The sequence below is a fragment of the Mercenaria mercenaria genome, chromosome 13 (genome assembly GCF_021730395.1).
Source record: "Mercenaria mercenaria strain notata chromosome 13, MADL_Memer_1, whole genome shotgun sequence".
Taxonomy (NCBI): Eukaryota; Metazoa; Mollusca; class Bivalvia; order Venerida; family Veneridae; genus Mercenaria; species Mercenaria mercenaria.
This window is the reverse complement of record NC_069373.1, coordinates 24030870-24050809: the sequence shown is the minus strand read 5'-3', so window position 1 is coordinate 24050809 and position 19940 is coordinate 24030870. Positions and strand designations below refer to the sequence as shown.

General features: G+C 36.4%; 1 protein-coding gene across 10 annotated transcripts in view; it reads right to left on the bottom strand.

Moving 5' to 3' along the window:
• LOC123529326 (membrane-associated guanylate kinase, WW and PDZ domain-containing protein 3-like) overlaps positions 1 to 19940 on the bottom strand; it is a 284542-nt gene that overhangs the window by 151887 nt on the left and 112715 nt on the right. Inside the window, exon 1 of one of the 10 annotated variants that reach the window (XM_053521346.1) lies at positions 13257 to 14281. The exons of the other annotated variants lie outside the window; for them this stretch is intronic. Coding sequence (XP_053377321.1) covers positions 13257 to 13668 — 412 coding nt within the window. The 5' untranslated portion in view covers positions 13669 to 14281. Of the gene's footprint in view, positions 1 to 13256; positions 14282 to 19940 lie in introns of those variants that run through there. 10 annotated transcript variants of the gene reach the window in all.

Sequence of the window (19940 nt, the reverse complement as noted above, 5' to 3'; positions counted from 1 at the left end):
TGGCTAAAAGTGTGAAACAGCCAGGGGAGGCCTTGATCTTACTCAATCTGTGTTGTTTTTTTTTTATATGTATATAAAAAAAAATCCCCAATTTGGTATTTTACAACGCAAATTTCCCCCATCTGAAAGGACCCGCCACCCTTCCCCAAAACCATAACAAGAGGGCCATGATGGCCCTATATCGCTCACCTGTTATCACTGCAATTGAGGACAAGAAGGTCCTCAGAAAAAATATCAAAGTCCAAAGGACAGGAACAACAAAGGAAAGAAATTTAACCAAAAAGGAAAAAAAATTCTTACAAGGTATAATATGTCGAAATACACCTAAAAATTGAAGGTACCATCCATGTTGTACCACAGGAAAGTGGTCTCGATTTTTCCCTATGGCCAATAATAAAAAAGTTACTAAAATAAGCTATTTATAGTTAAGTAAAAGGGAAGTAATTAAAAAGAAAATTATTGTAAGTGATTAAAAGAAGGATCTGCCAAATAAATCTGTTGACATAAATGAAATTTCAGATCAGTATCTTCATTAGTTACGGAAATATACCCATTTTAATTTGAAATAAAGGGAGGTAATTTGACATAAAATCAGTCCATAGTTATCTACTTTGATTGGCTCAGTCCAACTAATGACAATAATGAAATTTCAAATAAGTCCTATAAGTACTTACTGATATAAATCCATTTTGACTACAATCAGGAGAGGTAATCAGATATAAAATAACTCTGGAACCTAGGATTGGATCTAATTTGTCATGGAATCCAAGATTTATTGTTGTTGAAGATATTTTGGAAGTTTGTATCAAATAAAACCATAAATGAAGTCTCTATATGGCTGCAAAAGCCAAAATAGCCAATTTTGGACCTTTAAGGGGCCATAACTCTGGAACCCATGATGAAATCTGGCCAGTTCAAGAAAGGAACCAAGATCTAGTGGTGATACAAGTTGTGTGCAAGTTTGGTTAAAATCAAATCATAAATGAAACTGCTATTGTGCAGACAAGGTCAAAATAGCTAATTTTGGCCCTTTCAGGGGCCATAACTCAGGAACCCATAATGGGATCTGGCTAGTTCAAGAAAGGAACTGAGATCTTATGGTGATACAAGTTGTGTGCCAGTTTGGTAAAAATCAAATTATAAATAAAGCTGCTATTGTGCAGACAAGGTCAAAATAGCTGATTTTGGCCCTTTCAGGGGCCATAACTCTGGAACACATAATGGGATCTGACCAGTTCAACAAAGGAACCGAGATCTTATGGTGATACAAGCTGTGTGCCAGTTTGGTAAAAATCAAACCATAAATAAAGCTGCTATTGTGCAGACAAGGTCAAAATAGCTGATTTCGGCCCTTTCAGGGGCCATAACTCTGGAACACATAATGGGATCTGGCCAGTTCAAGAAAGGAACCAAGATCTTATGGTGATACAAGTTGTGTGCAAGTTTGGTTAAAATAAAATCATAAATGAAGCTGCTTTTGTGCAGACAAGGTCAAAATAGCTAATTCTGGCCTTTTAGGGGGCCATAACTCTGGAACCCATAATGGGATCTGGCCAGTTCAAGAAAGGAACCAAGATCTTATGGTGATACAAGTTGTGTGCCAGTTTGGTAAAAATCAAATCATAAATAAAGCTGCTATTGTGCAGACAAGGTCAAAATAGCTAATTCTGGCTCTTTAAGGGGCCATAACTCTGGAACCCATAATGGGTTCTGGCCAGTTCAAGAAAGGAACCGAGATCTTATGGTGATACAAGTTGTGTGCAAGTTTGGTTAAAATAAAATCATAAATGAAACCACTATCTTGCAGACAAGAAATTGTTGACGCACGCACGCACGGACTGACGACGGACGAATGGTGATCACAAAAGCTCACCTTGTCACTATGTGACAGGTGAGCTAAAAAAAAGGACTGTGGGTCAAGTTGTTCTCAAGTTCTTGATCGGAAATGGTCTTCCATGTTCAGGCCCCTGTGACCTTGACCTTGGATGGAGTGACCCCCAAAACAATAGGGGACGTCTACTCCATAAGCCCTGCCATCCTATGAGGTTTGAAGGTTCTAGGTCAATTGGTTCTTCAGGTATTGATCGGAAATGAAGTGTGACGGACGGACGGATGGGGTAAAAACAATATGTTTCCCCCAATATGTGTGTGTGTGTGTGTTGGGGGGGGGGGGGGGGGGGGGGGGACATAATTCTAGTTCCCATTATTCCCTAATGACATTGTATTTCTCACCACTAGAATTTCTATGATTTGACCTATAGACCTTATTTTTTTACAATATTAGACAATACTTTAGGTCTTAGTAACAACAGATATTTAAGTGTATTGAAACATTGATGAAGTATAAACCGGACATAATTCATGGAATATTTCTGCAGGAGTAATGCATTATCTGCCAGATTGATATCTTTTTATCAGGTGTCTAACAATTTAGATCTCTACCAACTCATAAAAGCAATAAATTTCGTCTACTGGTTACAGGTAATTACATAATGAAGTTTAATAACTGTGGAAACCATTTTCAGTCTCATTGTGACCTTGATCTTTGACTAACTGACCCAAAAATAAGAATAATTTTTATTTTTCCTTGTAACCAAGGAGTTCTATAGTCACTGGAGGTGGAAGCATTTTAAGTCTGATATCACTGTGGCCTTGATTCTGACTTACTGACCCAAAAACAATAGGGGTTATGTACTGACTACATGCAATAATCCTATTAACTGTAGGCCAATGTGTTCTTTAGCTGTGAAAATTGTTTTCAATCTACCTTTGACCTGCTAACCCCTGAAATAATAGGTGTGATTTACTAACCATAGGCATTTATACTAAAAATATATTCACCAATCAGAATCCATGACATGCCACATCATATATGTTACCAGAACTGTTGATCACACATCGCTATAATTATGTAACAAAAACCAGTGATCACATCTGACTTTATGTTACCAGAACTGGTGATCACACCTCACTATATATTACCAGTCATGGTGATCACACCTCACAAGATGTTACTGGTCCTGATGATCATACCCGACTTTAAGTGAATGAAATGTGCCTACAGAAATGAAATAAGTGATAATAGTGGAAAATAAATAGATGATATAGGGCAGTGAGTGTACTGAGAAATGCAGATGGCCTGATATTATCATGTGTTGCATAAATCAATGCACAAGAGAAAATTTGCTTTTTGGAAATATTTTTCTCTTGACCATTAAATTGTTGTATTGCTAACAGCTGAATATTTATTTCTTTGTTTGGGTTTAACAGCTGAAGTACCTTGATTATGCCAATGCTTATGACAGACCATCAGGGGAGGTACCTGGTAACTAGTGTCACGGATTTACACTGATGGTACTGGTACAGATTTTTCTTATAATACTGCAGCCTTGACTATAAGTCAAGTACAATAAAATCAATCAGCTTCTTTCTCCATCCTCTAACTGTAAAGTAGATAGTAACATACCTTCATAAATCATTTCTCTGTACAATGATCAACAATTATTTCCAGTATTAACACATCTGGATAGAGCAGGATAGCTTTAAAGTCATCACATCTCATCACATCTATCCACTTTTTACCAAATTCAACATTTTCCGATTAACAAAATCTTCCCAACTGAACAAAGCCTACCTGACCTTACAAACTGCAGAAAAAAAGCTATTAGAAAACTGTTTCATCTTTAGTGTCTTGAAAAAATGATAGTAAACATATAACTTAGGAAGCCTAGCAGTAGGTAATTCATTCCCAGGCAGTTGAAATCATTAGTCATATGTCTGTAAACATGTTACTGAATCCAACTACTCGAATTGTGCAGCAATATAAACATAATGCATCCAACGGTTCCCCCCTCCCCCTCTCCCCTCCCAACATCCTGCTGCTGAATAATGACAGATACAGAAATGTCTTTAAATATTACATCCAGTTACAAGACTTGTGTCTTAAAATATAACATCCAGTTACAAGACTTGTGTCTTAAAATATAACATCCAGTTACAAGACAACACTTGTGTCTTTAAATATAACCTCTAGTTAAAACACTTGTGTCTTAAAATATAACCTCCAGTAAAACACTTGTGTCTTTAAGGGAAAGGCAATGTTGTTTTGATGTTAATTCCATCTGCTGGCATTTCTTTAATCATTTACAGAAGTGAAAGAATTTTCAAAATTGACTTAAAAATGAGAAAGTTATGAGCATTTAAATATTTGATCAAAATGGCAGATTTACTAAATTTCTAGACACATATTTTAACTGTATTTACTTATTTCTGTAAAATAATTTCTCTATTTTTTCCAGCTATGATGAAAGAAATTACCATGATTTACATATTACACTCAAGAATCATATTTAATTAATCTATTTAAAATGTTATTTGCTAAATAAAGAATTCAGCAGTGTGTAAATGACATCATAAACACACAAAATGGCTGCCTCCATGATCTGCAATTTTCTTAAATTTCAAACTGCCATGTCTTTTTCAATAGTGGTCTGATTTTAAAAATTCTTTCAGCGCTATGAAAGGCTTGAGAATGGCTTTCATATGAAATTAACTTATTTTCAGGCTTTCCTTGTCCTTTAAAATATTACCTACAGTTACAACACTTGTGTCTTAAATATTACCTCCAGTTAAAGCACTCTGTGTCTTAAAATATAACCTCCAGTTACAAGACTTGTGTCTTAAAATATTACCCCCAGTTACAACTCTTGCCAGTTCCAAGACTTGTGTCTTAAAATATAACATCCAGTTACAAGACTTGTGTCTTGAAATATTACGTCCAATTACAACTATTGTGTCTTAAAATATGACCTCCAGTAAAAACACTTGTGTCTTGAAATATTATGTCCAGTTAAACCCTTGTGTCTTAAAATATTACCTCAAATTACAACACTTGTGTCTTAAAATATGACCTCCAGTTAAAACACTTATGTCTTAAAATATGACCTCCAGTTACATCACTTGTGTCTTAAAATATGACCTCAAGTTACAACACTTGTGTCTTAAAATATTACCTCAAGTTCTTAACATATTACCTCCAGTTAAAACACTAAATGTCTTAAAATATAACCTCCAGTTACATCACTTGTGTCTTAAAATATTACCTCAAGTTACAACACTTGTGTCTTAAAATATTACCTCAAGTTACAACACTTGTGTCTTAAAATACAGGGCCCTCACTCTACTTTGGGGGAAGGGGTCCGCAGCCCTCAGGCAGGGGAATTTTTACGTCCTTTTAGCCAAAGGGGGCATTTTCATTGCCTTCAAAGAATAACATACTATGTAAGAACTATAACATGTATAACTCTCATTACACTAAAGCTGTTTCTTTTTCTCAACATACTACTGGTAACTACAATTATATCATGTCAAGATCAGCTTTTCAGGGGTCAAGCTATACTGTTATTAATGCAACTTCAACAAACTTTACCTAAAACAAGTACCGTAAAAACTCGAATATATGACGCAGTATTTTTACGATTTTTTTCATTTTCTCAAATGGATGCGTAATATATACCAAGGTAGAGCTTCAAACATTTTTTTCCAGCTTGAAAACCCGAAAATATCGGCGAAAATCCGACAATTTTGTCAACTGTCATGTGTTTACATTTTGGGCAGTGCTTTTTTAACCTCCTCTTGAAAAGCGTTTTATTGGGCAGGTCTAAAAACACATACGGAACAGAACCTCTGATGATATATGGTAAAGTTGATTTTATTTGCGAGTTTAAATTTTTTGTATTTGTAATTTTAATTAATAAGCATCATACATATCCAGAGCACCGGATAATGTGTCAGTTTAATAATTAGGCAAAATACAAAATTTCGCGGTTCCGGGTTGTAGGTGTTTGATCATTAAAAACATTATCTTTCAAGGATGCTCAAATAAATTGCAATTAAAACAGATCGTTTGTTATTTCTTTATTTCCAGCAAATTATTACTGATCAATACAGAAGCTTGTACGTTGCTAAACAAACACGCTAATTAGCCACGATTTTCTCATTTGAAGTGCCCATAATTATGAGATGTTTGTTCGCACGTCTGTTAAAGTGTACTAAGGTGCTGACAGCTTGAGAAAGTTCTCAAATACTTAAGAAAGAATTTTTCTGTCAGATATTGTCACTGTTGTCTGAAACCGATTATGCAGCATTTGCTATTTTCATGAGAAATCGTTTTTATGCATGCCGCTAATAGCCGATTTCGACTTTGTAAACAACGTTTTCGACTGATTTTTCGGTGCGTGATATATTCCAATGTAAGCATTTTCCCCAAGATTTTAATACAAGATTGGGGGTGCATAATATACATGCTAGCGTTATATATTCGAGTTTTTACGGTACATTTATCATTACAGATTTTTTTAATCAATTCATATTTTAGTTGTCTAAAAGTGGGTGGGGTTTGGTGCCTTTGCATTTTATTATCGAAAAATGCTTCAAAATAAAGGCTGCTTTTGCAACAGTGATCATATTTTTCTTAAATGCAGACTTTTAAATGGCTTTTTATTTAGAATGTACTAGAAAAATCTTGTTAGAAATGATGAAAATATCCGAAAATCACGGTAGCGAAAACGGGTGACAAATATGGAAAATGAAAGTAAACATTTAAAATTCTTAATGAAATACCTGTTTTAAATTTCTTTTTTTTTCCATCATGCCTATTTGATACTTACAATTTCTGCTTATTAAAGCATTTAATTTATTTTGGACCAAACAAAGCTTCGGCAATGATAATAAATTTTCTATAGACCGTAACGGTTGACCTGTTCACATAATGGTATCAAGCAAACAAAATAATGATTTTAATTATCCAATTTGTTGTTCTATTTAGTAATAAGATAAGATAATTTTTATTTTTAAGAAGGCAAGACACAAGTTGCATACGGCTAATTAACAAGTGGTGAAAAGACGATAATCTAAAGCTGCATTGTTTATCAATTAACTTTTACACATTGATCAGTAAACACCTTTGATAATGACAGGGATTATTGTACTGAATATAAACCGCGAGATGACCACATGTCAATCAGCGCGTGGCGTGACTGAGATCTGTTAGCAGCTAATTAACATATGATGCTCCGCCTACTGCCATACTTCCGCGTATGACGGCGAACAATATTGAAATTGACTGAGATTTTGATTGACAAGGGGCAGAACTTTCAAACTCGAGACGCATCAAAGAAAATTTCCGCAAGTCAACCCGACGCAGGGAGCATATTTTGTGCGGGTCAAATACAAGTTTTCTCGATTTTCGCAGGTCAAAAGCCCGGGACCTGGAGCAACCAAATGCCCAGTAAGGGGGAATTTTTTTCTCTGGAGGGGGGAAAAAGGATACTATTTTGGCGGGGGAAGCAGCCAATATTCGATGGTAAAAACGGCCGATCGAGGGCCCTGAAATATTACCTCAAGTTAAAACACTTGTGTCTTAAAATATAACCTCCAGTTACATCACTTGTGTCCTAAAATATAACCTCCAGTTACATCACTTGTGTCTTAAAATATTACCTCAAGTTACAACTCTCCAGTTACAAGACTTGTGTCTTAAAATATAACCTCTACTCTGCATGTCTAATCATCCTACTAAGTTTCAACATTCTGGGACAAGTGGTTCTCAAGAGTTTTCTATGTTCAGGCCCCTGTGACCTTGACCTTAGCTCAAGTGACCCAAGAAAACGATAAGGGTCATCTACTCTTCGAGTCCTATCATCCTATGAAGGTTGAAGGTTCTGGGTCAAATGGTTCTCAAGTTATTGATCGGAAATCCTTTTCCATCTTCTGGACCCTGTGACCTTGACTTTTGATCAAGTGACCAAAATAAGTAATAGGGGTCATCTTGTTAAATAATCCTATGAAATTTCAACATTCTGGGTCAAGTGGTTCTAAAGTTATTGATCAGAAATGGTTTTCCATGTTCAGGCTCATGTGACCTCGACCTTTGATCTAGTAAACACAAAAATAGAAGGGATCATCTTCTCTGTAAGCCCTATCACCTATGAAGTTTGAAAGCTGTAGGTCAAATGGTTCTCCAGTTATTGATCGAAAATAAAGTGTGATGGGCAGATGGACCCTGTGACCTTGACCTTTCATGGAGAGACTCCAAAAACAATAGGGGTCATCTACTTTGTAAGTTCTAACACCCTATAAAGTTTGAGGGTTCTAGGTCAAATGGTTCTCAAGTTATTCACCGGAAATGGATTTCCATGTTCAGGCCCCTGTGACCTTGACCTTTAACAGAGTGACCCCAAAAATCAATAGAGGTCATCTACTCTGCATGTCCAATCATCCTATGAAGTTTCAACATTTTGGGTCAAGTGGTTCTCAAGTTACTCACTGGAAATGGTTTTCCATGTTCAGGCCCCTGTGACCTTGACCTTTAATAGAGTAACCTCAAAATCAATAGGGGTTATATACTCTGCATGTCCAATCATTCTATGAAGTTACAACATTTGCCAAACAAATCAATTTTGATAAGTTACCATTATAAAGTCTATGGAAGTTCAATAGACACTGACCAATAAATCCTTAGATTTCTCAATGGTAAACACCAGGAAGACATTATAACTTATTCTAATATAAGGATTAATGTCAATGCAACTTTATTTTGACACCTGGTAGGGACATGATTTACTATTTCAATAGTATTGCTTTTACTGCACACCTTTCAGGAAACATCAGCAATAAAAACAACAAGAAAATGTGCTGAGCACATAATCTTGGAACAGAAAATATTGGACTGATTCCATGGCTGTGTGTATGATGTCTACACCTACCAGCTGTCAATTGTCTGTTTACGCCTAGCAAGGTTAATGTGTTCCTTCTGTTTTTGCTGAAAATCAGCCTTAGAAAAACAAAGTTTTCCTACACACCATAGATTCAACACTGCTGACCATATGAAATGGAAGCAACAGTGACTGTGGCTTTGCTTTATACATATCTTTGGCTGTGGCCTTTCATTTACATGTAAATATATAGACTGTGATCTTAACTATAAATTTAGTAACATAATGTATCCTGTAACTATGACCTTCAGTATAAAGATAATAACAAATGTATTCTGTAACTATGGCATCTGCAATGTACTGTACAATATTTTGTTCAAGATTTATCCCTGCAATAATATTTGGAAGAAGCACAGCACTGAAGACCCATTTGAATCAGCTCTACAATACTTATGAACTCAATGACTTTCCTTCTCATGCTATTTTGCAAATATAAAATTTACTGAAGTTCTTAACAGTCCTTGCAGAGTTGTTTTCCTTTATAATCCAAAAATCAAGGGAGTAAACTATAGCTGAATTTTATATCTATTACATAAATGATTATCTTTCTTATTTTCTTACACTGATTATAAAATGTTTATAGCATTACTGTATGACACATCACAATGAAACTGATGAACTTCCAAAAACATATCCGTCTGTTGCCATTTAATTACTGTTTATCAAACACAACCCTGATCATGAACTAAAATGCAACAGTAAACATGTTAAATGGTGAACAAATTCCTTGTACATGTAGGTTGAGAGTATCTTATCATTAGTCATCAGCTCATCACATTACAGACAAAATCTATTTTCATACCACTCTTCCTCAAAAATCATTTCTTATTCTTCTAAACATCAGTTTAAGAAAAAATTTTGGATATATTTCCTCATTAATGTCAAAGAAAAAGTATGCCCAATAAATTAGCAACAAACAGGGTATTAAGTTTTATTTTAGGCACCATGAAAACTACTGCCAAATCCTCTACCTGTACATGCTTCCAGACATTTTTTTTCATCTTGAAGGTTAAAATTTGTGCTTTCAAGTAAAACTATTATTAAGTTTCAAATCATGCAAGTTCTGCAGTCACCTTTGATTACCTACTACCTGTCCTAAGCAGTCAACCTGAATCCTGTTCTACCTACTTTCGTTCCATAAATAACTGTAGAAAACGATCACAGGTCAGCCTTATTTCAATCCCATATGGTCAGTTTGGCCCAAAATAATGGTCACATAAAATGTAAATGTATATTTGGAAAACTTAATCTGCCCAAGATGAAATCACGTCCCAGGCACTACCACTCCCATCGAATCTATAGGACGATAACTGTAAGATCAAGAGGGTCAAGGTGGCCCTAGATCGCCCACTTGAGTTTCATAGACAGCTTGAACAATTTGGTAGAGGGTCATATATGGAAAATATCTGTGAAATTATTTTTAAACTGTGCCAGTGTTTTCGGACAACAAGATTTTTCAAAGTATCCACTATATGCATACAGGAAATACTGTATACATATATGAAAAGTGACTCACCCCAACCAGGTAGTCATGTTTTCGACAAACTGGAATAATTTGAACAAACGTATAGGGTCACTGCAGGAACATTTCTGTGATATTACTTAGGTAGATTTCATAGAGACAAACATTCTAACATAGTTTTATGTAAATCTGGCAGATCATTACCCGTGATTTTTTTTCAATGATCTGATCTAGTAACCCAGTTTTTAACCCAAGTGACCAAAATCCAAATTTATCCTGGAGTTTAAAGCAAACATACATTATGACCAAGTATCATATTAAGATCAGGTAGAAAATGTGGCCTTTTCAGTGCTAACTAGGTCTTCTTATGGTTTGACCTAGTGACCTAGTTTGAACTGTGGCTTCTATAGTGTTAACAAGGTTTTTCTACGTTTTAACCTAGTCACATTTTTTATGATTTGACCAGGTTACGAAGTTAACTAGAAGATGCTTTTGTAGAGAAGCGCATGTCTCCCCCAATGCATAGTCATATAGGCAGGAAGTCAATAGGGAACAGGAGCAAAAGTCAAAGTGACACTGATGGATGGTGGCAATAGGAATCATCTACTTTGCATGTCCAATCATTCCACAAAGTTTCAACATTCTGGGCTTACTGGTTCTCAAGTTATGAACTGGAAACTGTTTTCCATGTTCAGGCCCCTGTGACCTTGACCTTTGATCGAGTGACCCTAAAATCAGTAGGGGTCATCTACTCTGCATGTCCAATCATCCTATACAGTTTCAACATTCTGGGTCAAGTGGTTCTCATGTTACTGATTGTAAAGAGTTTTCTATGTTCAGCCCCCTGTGACCTTGAATTTTGATGGTGTGACCCCTACAACAATACGGGTCATCTACTCTGTAACTCCTATCACCCTATGAAATTTGAAGGTTCTATGTCAAATGGTTCTCAAGTTATTGACTGGAAATGGATTTCCATGTTCTGTTTGTTGTGACCTTGACCTTTTATAGAGTAACCCCAAAAACCAGAGGGGTCATCTACTCTGTAAGTCTTATCACCCTATGAAGTTTCAACATTCTGGGTCAAGTGGTTTTCAAGTTACTGACCGGAAATGTTTTTCCATGTTCAGGCCCCTGTGACCTTGACCTTTAATAGAGTGATCCCAAAATCAAAAGGGGTCATCTACTCTGCATGTCAAATAATCCTATGAAGTTTCAACAATCTGGGTCAAGTGGTTCTCACAGTATTGATCGGAAATGGTTTTCCATGTTCAAGCCCCTGTGACCTTGACCTTTGATAGAGTGACCCCAAAATCAATAGGGGTCATCTACTCTGCATGTCCAATCATCCTATGAAGTTTCAACATTCTGGGTCAAGTGGTTCTCAAGTTATTGATCGGAAATAGTTTTCCATGTTCAGGCCCCTGTGACCTTGATCTTTGATGGAGTGACCCCAAAAACAATAGGGGTCATCTACTTTGCATGTCCAATCATCCTATGAAGTTTCAACATTCTGGGTCAAGTGGTTCTCAAGTTCTTGATTGGAAATGGTTCTACATGTTCAGGCCCCTGTGACCTTGACCTTTATAAGAGTGACCCCAAAATCAATAGGGATCATCTACTCTGCACGACCAATCATCCTATGAAGTTTCAACATTCTGGATCAAGTGGTTCTCAAGTTATTTATCGGAAATAGTTTTCCATGTTCAGGCCCGTGACCTTGACCTTTGATGGAGTAACCCCAAAAACAATAAGGGTCGTCTACTCCATAAGCCCTGCCACCCTATGAAGTTTGAAGGTTCTAGGTCAAATGGTTCTCCAGTTATTGTTCCGAAATGAAGTGTGATGTACAGATAGACAGATAGACAGGGCAAAAACAATATGTCTCTCTAGTGACCTAATGCTTGACCTCATGTTAACCAGTTTTGAACTTGACCTAAATTTTATTGAGACAAGTATTCTGACAAATTATATGAAGTGACCAAGCTTTTGATCTCAGACAACCCAAATTTGAACTTACCATATATTTCATAGAGAACTTATCCTACAAATCATAGAGACAAACATTCTGACAAAGAATCAAAAAGGCAAAAAAAATAAAGGGAACGGTCTCAAAAAAGCTAGGTAGGGTAGGCTTTGAGGGGTTTTTTTTGTTTTGTTTTTGTTTTTGTCCAGTTCAAACGGCGAAACCAGTCGCGAATTCTTAAGATGACATGACTATGTAATTTTAATATATATCTATAAACTACATACATGTATTTTGATTTTAGTGATAATCAGCACCCACTTCTACAAACCTTTGTGCGTTGCAAGCGACAGCTCCATCAAGGCATTTTCATGGCATCTAAGTTTATCAAATGAGGTGCTCGCATTGAACACCTTGAAGATTCTCATATCCACTTGGGAGTGGATGCATCTCTCCCTCAAAACATTTAAGATGATTGTCGGCATTTTGCCGATTTGGTTCAGTGTTTTAACGCGTGTTCTCGATATGGATTACAGTTTTGGAAAATAGCTGAGGGATCCCGAATGATTACAAATAAAAATGCAACAGGTAGGGTCAGTTTCCCAAAACCAAAGAATTTTTTTTAGGCCTTATTCTAATATGTAGCCTCTAGAGTTTTAAAAAAGATTTTTATGATTTCACCTAGTTTCAGACTTCTGGCAACCCAATTTCAAAACTGACCTAGACTTCATAGAGACAAACATTCTGACAAAATGAAGTAGAAAAGATGGTCTCTAGTGTTTAAAAGGTTTTCCTATTCATTGACCTAGTGACCTTGTTTTTGACCCTAGATAACCCAGCAAACAATTCATTTGAGATTCTATTGAGGGTAACATTTTGGCAAAGTTTCATGAAGATTAACTTCAAGAGTGTCAACTGCCAAATTGTTGAAGATGCATGACATATGATGCACAACAATAAACACAGGGTGATCACGATAGCTCACCTTGAGCACTTTCTGCACAGGTGAGCTAATAACAGCAACAAATATGTGGGGCAGAATTAGAAGACTTACCTTTACATTTTTTGAAGACAACCTTACATTTACAGTCTTTACAATCTATTCCCTTTGCAGTGCAGCCCAATAAAGGCAGAGGTGGTGGAGACCCAGCGGCCCCTTGTAACAAATCCACATTATCAAAGTTAGCTCCTATTGTTCCTAAATCCTTCATGTTGTGAATCAATCTGGTTTCATCACATTCTACTCCATTGTCACAATCATTAGAAAACTTAACTAGTCCTAATTCACTGATTCCGTCCAAAATACTTTCCGAATCAAGACTGGTTGGTGTGGGAGACCTGTCCCCGGAGCCATATTCTGGGGCCGGGGACGAGGATTTCGAAGCATTCTCTTCTGCCTCCAGTATCATCCAGAGTGTATTCTTACACTGAGTGAGCAATGCACCGCCACCCTGTATTAACACCATTTCAGAGAAGCAGGATATTGGCTCATAGTTAATTAACTCCAGGGAGAAGTTAACTTGATTATTTACAACTCCCAATGATCAACATTCTTAATGTCAAGCCTTTGTAATCCACATTTTATTGTTATACAGTATTTAAAACATATGTCCCTCATTTTCCTTTGTGTTTACTTAAAACAATTCACCAATTATTAAACACATGGTGTTCAGCTGCATTTAATTCTTTCTAGTGAAAAGTACAATCTCTGCATGTGATCTAAAGACCAATTTCAGGAATGGCAAAAACAAAAAAGACTTGAGTGGCCAGCAGAACTGCTACATGATACACTGATAAAACTGAAACAACACTTCAACTCAAAATTACTGGCCCAAATAATGTGTCTAGACAAATATATCAATCAGAATAATTATATTCTTTTGGTTTCAAATATCCAAATTTAATCATCTCTGTCCTGTCCATAGTAACCACAAAACTGAAGAGTCAAAAACTGACACATTGCAACATCCAATATACATGTATCTCACAATTTTCAAAGACCAAACAGTATCCCCAACTAGATTAAAATCAATCCTTAATTCAATGCCATATTTTTGCTGTGATAACTGTTAATGAGGTATGTTCCAACAGCAATGCAGTAGAATTTTTATTGGCAGCATGGAGGATTTTATTCCCATTTTATTGCTGCAACAACCTCCTTTACAATGATTTAGCCAATGATGTGCACACTTGTCAGAGAGAAAATTTAATTGAAAAGTAATCTCTTCCAAAATGTTTTAGTTGAACCATCAATTTTCCTGTGACTTATACACTGGGTGATTCATAAAGGAAATTTGTGCATCACACATAAATACTTGGATAAAGTGAAGTATGAGCAAATAGAGAGAAACTGAGTGATCCAGGTGCTTCATACAGACAGGTGCTCCATATGGGTCAATTAAGGACACTGGTCAAGAGGTTTCTTTTTACTTATCCAATTGACCAAAGCTGAATTTAATTGAACAGCTGGCAATGTTCAGATACTCATTCATACAAACCATTCAAGTTTGAAAATTCTGACAAATACAATTACTCACTTAAGTGAAAGAAAGGATTCAATATGAAATCATTTTTAATCCAAATTTTGTAGGTTTTATTATCTTTATTTGTGTAAACGACTCCTATCACCTTTCAAATTCCCAAATAATGCATTATTAATACAGTCAATACTCATGTGGGCCTTATTCTGTCTTCCAATGCCATGACCTAGTTAATGTACATTTTATAATTCAAGTACTTTAAAGACCTTCAATCACACTTGTTTTTACCATAGAGCTAAAAACACAACCTCTTACCCTAACATTATTGCAGTAAGCAACATGTAGGACAAGCTTCATTTCACTAGTGAGGTTTAGAAAAGTTGACCTTGACCCAACTGACCATATGCAATCAAAACATTGGTCTCACTAAAAGCTATTTAAAGACGAAGTGTCATTTCAATCTATCATTCCAAATTTTTTATGTATCATAATTTTATATTAGACAAAAGGAGTTGCCACCCATCCCTCCACCCAGCCAGCCACCTGTTATGGTGCTCTACATAACACACACTGTTATTGTAAAATCTCTTAAACTCATACACAACTTCAGAAAGTGTAATCAATCAGAGAAATTCTTTTAGGGGTGGTAACAAACTTGTCAAAAGCACTATTTCTGCACAAATCATTAGGGCATGTTTACAATAGAGGCATTCTTGTGGTCTCTATTTTTAATCTAATGATGTATTACTTCTCAAGCAGTTTGATTTTACTCTATGATAAGAAATCTTTACAAATATGATATGAGAAACTGAGGAAACTGAACAAAAATAAAGTCAACAATATTTGAAAATGCTTGAGACAGAATAATAAATAAAGTCGCAATAGAAAAATACCGTAAACACTCAAATATATTATGCTAGCATGCCAATTACAGCCAATCTGCCATTTAAAGCTCACACTGAAAATCTCACTCACTGCTTAACCAATTACAGACATCTCAAAAATGTCATAAATATTTAAAGATATGACACTTCTCAAACTGTCAACAACTTCTCAGCAAGCTTTATATGCACAAACAAACATTTCATAATTATGGGCACATCAAAGAAGTTACCTGGCTTGTACATGTATGTTGTTGTTGTTTTCTTTTTATTTTAATTTCAGAAGGCCACATGTTGAAATAAGATGTATATATTTGTTTGTATATTTCTTATGTGTTACCTTCTTTAAATAAAGATATTATTATTATAAATATTATTAAAAGATGCATCTAAAACGTCAAAGTTCTCGACCCGAAACTGGTACACACTCGGCCTACAACCAAGAAATCAAAAGCATAATAATAAATTGTCAACTCAAATGTGACAGTATGACAAAATTCATTTCTAGACAAACAAGAACTGTCTCCATAGGATGACATATGCCCCAGATGGCACTTTGAATGAGTAGTTATGGCCGATGTTAGAGTTTAGGACCTTTGACCTACGGAGCTGGGTCTTGCGCACGACACGTCGTCTTACTGTGCCACACATTCATGCGTAGTTATTTTAAAATCCATGCATGAATGACAAAGATATGGACCGGACACGCCCATCAATGCACTATCATGAAATATGACCTTTAACGTCTAAGTGTGACCTTGACCTTTGAGCTACGGACCTGGGTCTTGCGCGCGACACGTCGTCTTACTGTGGTACACATTCATGCCAAGTTATTTGAAAATCCATCCATGGTTGACAAAGATATGGACCGGACACTCCCATCAATGCACTATCCTTTAATGTCTAAGTGTGACCTTGACCTTTGAGCTACGGACCTGGGTCTTGCGCACTGCACGTCGTCTTACTGTGGTACACATTCATGCCAAGTTATTTGAAAATCCATCCATCGATGACAGATATGGACCGGACACGCCCATCAATGCACTATCCTTTAATGTTTAAGTGTGACCTTGACCTTTGAGCTACGGACCTGGGTCTTGCGCGCGACATGTCGTCTTACTGTGGTACACATTCATGCCAAGTTATTAGAAAATCCATCCATCGATGACAAAGATATGGACCGGACACGCCCATCAATGCACTGTCCTTTAATGTCTAAGTGTGACCTTGACCTATGAGCTACGGACCTGGGTCTTGCGCGCGACACGTCGTCTTACTGTGGTACACATTCATGCCAAGTTATTTGAAAATCCATCCATCGATGACAAAGATATGGACCGGACACGAAAATTGCGGACAGACTGACAGACTGACAGACCGACAGACTGACAGACCGACAGACGGACAGACGGTTCAAAAACTATATGCCTCCCTTCGGGGGCATAAAAATGTATTTCTTAAAGCAGTGTTTTTTCCCACTGTCCCGGCCTTTACAATTGGGAAAAATACGCAGTAAAACATCTAAATTGGGAATTGTTAAGTCATATTTTTTATTTAAAACAAGAGGACCATGATGGTCCTGAATCGCTCACCTCTTCCCACATGACCCAGTTTTGAGTATGAAGTCGTTTTTTCTATTATTTGACATAGTGACCTAGTTTTTGAGCTCATGTGACCCAGTTTCGAACTTGACCTAGATATTATCAAGATAAAAATTCTGACCAATTTTCATGAAGATCCATTGAAAAATATGGTCTCTAGAGAGGTCACAAGGTTTTTCTATTATTTGACCTATTGACCTAGTTTTCGAAGGTACGTGACCCTGTTTTGAACTTGACCTAGATATCATAAAGGTAAACATTCTCACTAATTTTCATGAAGATCTCATGAAAAATATGGCCTCTAGAGAGGTCACAAGGTTTTTCTATTTTTATACCTACTGGCCTAGTTTTTGAGCGCACGTGACCCAATTGCAAAACTGACCTAGATATCATCAAGGTGAACATTCAGATCAATTTTCATGAAGATCCATTGAAAAATATGGTCTCTAGAGAGGTCAAAAGATTTTAATAATTTTAGACCTACTGACCTAGTTTTTGACCGCAGTTGACCCATTTTCAAACTTGACCTAGATATCATCAAGATGAACATTCAGACCAACTTTCATACAGATCCCATGAAAAGTGTGGCCTCTAGAGAGGTCACAAGGTTTTTTTATTATTTGACCTACTGACCTAGTTTTTTAAGGCACGTGACCCTGTTTCAAATTTTACCTAGATATCATCAAGGTGAACATTCTGACCAATTTTTATGGAGATCCATTCACAAGTATGGCCTCTAGAGAGGTCACAAAGTTTTTCTATTTTTACACCTACTGACCTAGTTTTTGACTGCACATAATACTGTTTCGAACTTGTCCTAGATATCATCAAGATGAACATTCAGACCAATTTTCATACAGATCCAATAAAAAATATGGCCTTCAGAGAGGTCAAAAGGTTTTTCTATTATTTGACCTCCTGACCTAGTTTTTGAAGGCACGTGACCCACTTTCGAACTTGACCTAGATATCATCAAGATGAACATTCAGACCAAATTTCATACAGATCCCATGGAAAATATGGCCTCTAGAGAGGTCACAAGGTTTTTCTATTATTTGACCTACTGACCTAGTTTTTGACTGCATGTGACCCACTTTCGAACTTGACCTAGATATCATCAGGATGAACATTCTGACCAATTTTCATACAGATCTCATGAAATATATGGCCTCTAAAGAGGTCACAAGGTTTTTCTATTTTTAGAACTACTGACCTAGTTTTTGACCGCACGCGACCCAGTTTCGAACTTTACCTAGATATCATCAAGATGAACATTCAGACCAATTTTCATACAGATCCCATGAAAAATATGGCCTTTAGAGAGGTCACAAAGTTTTTCTATTATTTGACCTACTGACCTAGTTTTTGAAGGCACGTGACCCAGTTTCGAACTTAACCTAGATATCATCAAGGTGAATGTTCTGACCAATTTTCATGAAGATCTTTTGAAATATATGGCCTCTAGAGAGGTCACAAGGTTTTTCTATTTTTATACCTACTGACCTAGTTTTTGACGGCACGTGACCCAGTTTCGAACTTGTCCTAGATATCATCAAGGTGAACATTAAGACCAATTTTCATGAAGATTTTGTGAAATATATGGCCTCTAGAGAGGTCACAAGGTTTTTCTATTTTTAGACCTACTGACCTAGTTTTTGATGGCACCTGACCCACTTTCGAACCTGACCTAGATATCATCAAGGTGAACATTCAGATTAAATTTCATACAGATCCCATGAAAAATATGGCCTCTAGAGAGGTCACAAAGTTTTTCTATTATTTGACCTACTGACCTAGTTTTTGACAGCATGTGACCCACTTTTGAACTTGACCTAGATATCATCAAGATGAACATTCTGACCAATTTTCATGAAGATCTCATGATATATATATGGCCTCTAGAGAGGTCACAAGGTTTTTCTATTTTTAGACCTACTGACCTAGTTTTTGACCGCACGCCACCCAGTTTCGAACTTGACCTAGATATCATCAAGATGAACATTCAGACCAATTTTCATACAGATCCCATGAAAAATATGGCCTTTAGAGAGGTCACAACGTTTTTCTATTATTTGAACTACTGACCTAGTTTTTGATGGCACGTGACCCAGTTTCGAACTTGACCTAGATATCATCAAGATGAATGTTCTGACCAATTTTCATGAAGATCTTTTGAAATATATGGCCTCTAGAGAGGTCACAAGGTTTTTCTATTTTTATACCTACTGACCTAGTTTTTGATGGCACGTGACCCAGTTTCGAACTTGACCTAGATATCATCACGGTGAACATTCTGACCAATTTTCATGAAGATCTTGTGAAATATGTGGCCTCTAGAGAGGTCACAAGGTTTTTCTATTTTTAGACCTACTGACCTAGTTTTTGATGGCACGTGACCCAGTTTCGATCTTGACCTAGATATCATCAAGATGAACATTCTGACCAACTTTCATAAAGATCCCATGAAAAATGTGACCTCTAGAATGGTCAGAAGCAAAAGTTTACGGACGGACGCACGCACGCATTGACGCAGGAAGGACACCGCGCGATCACAAAAGCTCACCTTGTCACTTTGTGACAGGTGAGCTAAAAAGTTACATTTAAGTAAAAAATGGTGCATTAAGTTTGCAAACTGTATTGTGTTTCAAATGTTTAGGGTTCATAGGTACGAAAAAAGTTTGAAAAAGTTGAACTTTTTTTTTTTTAAAGTTTGGGAATTTTTGGAAAAAAACATACTATTTGCCATTGGGATAGGGGCCCAATTTCGGACCCAAAT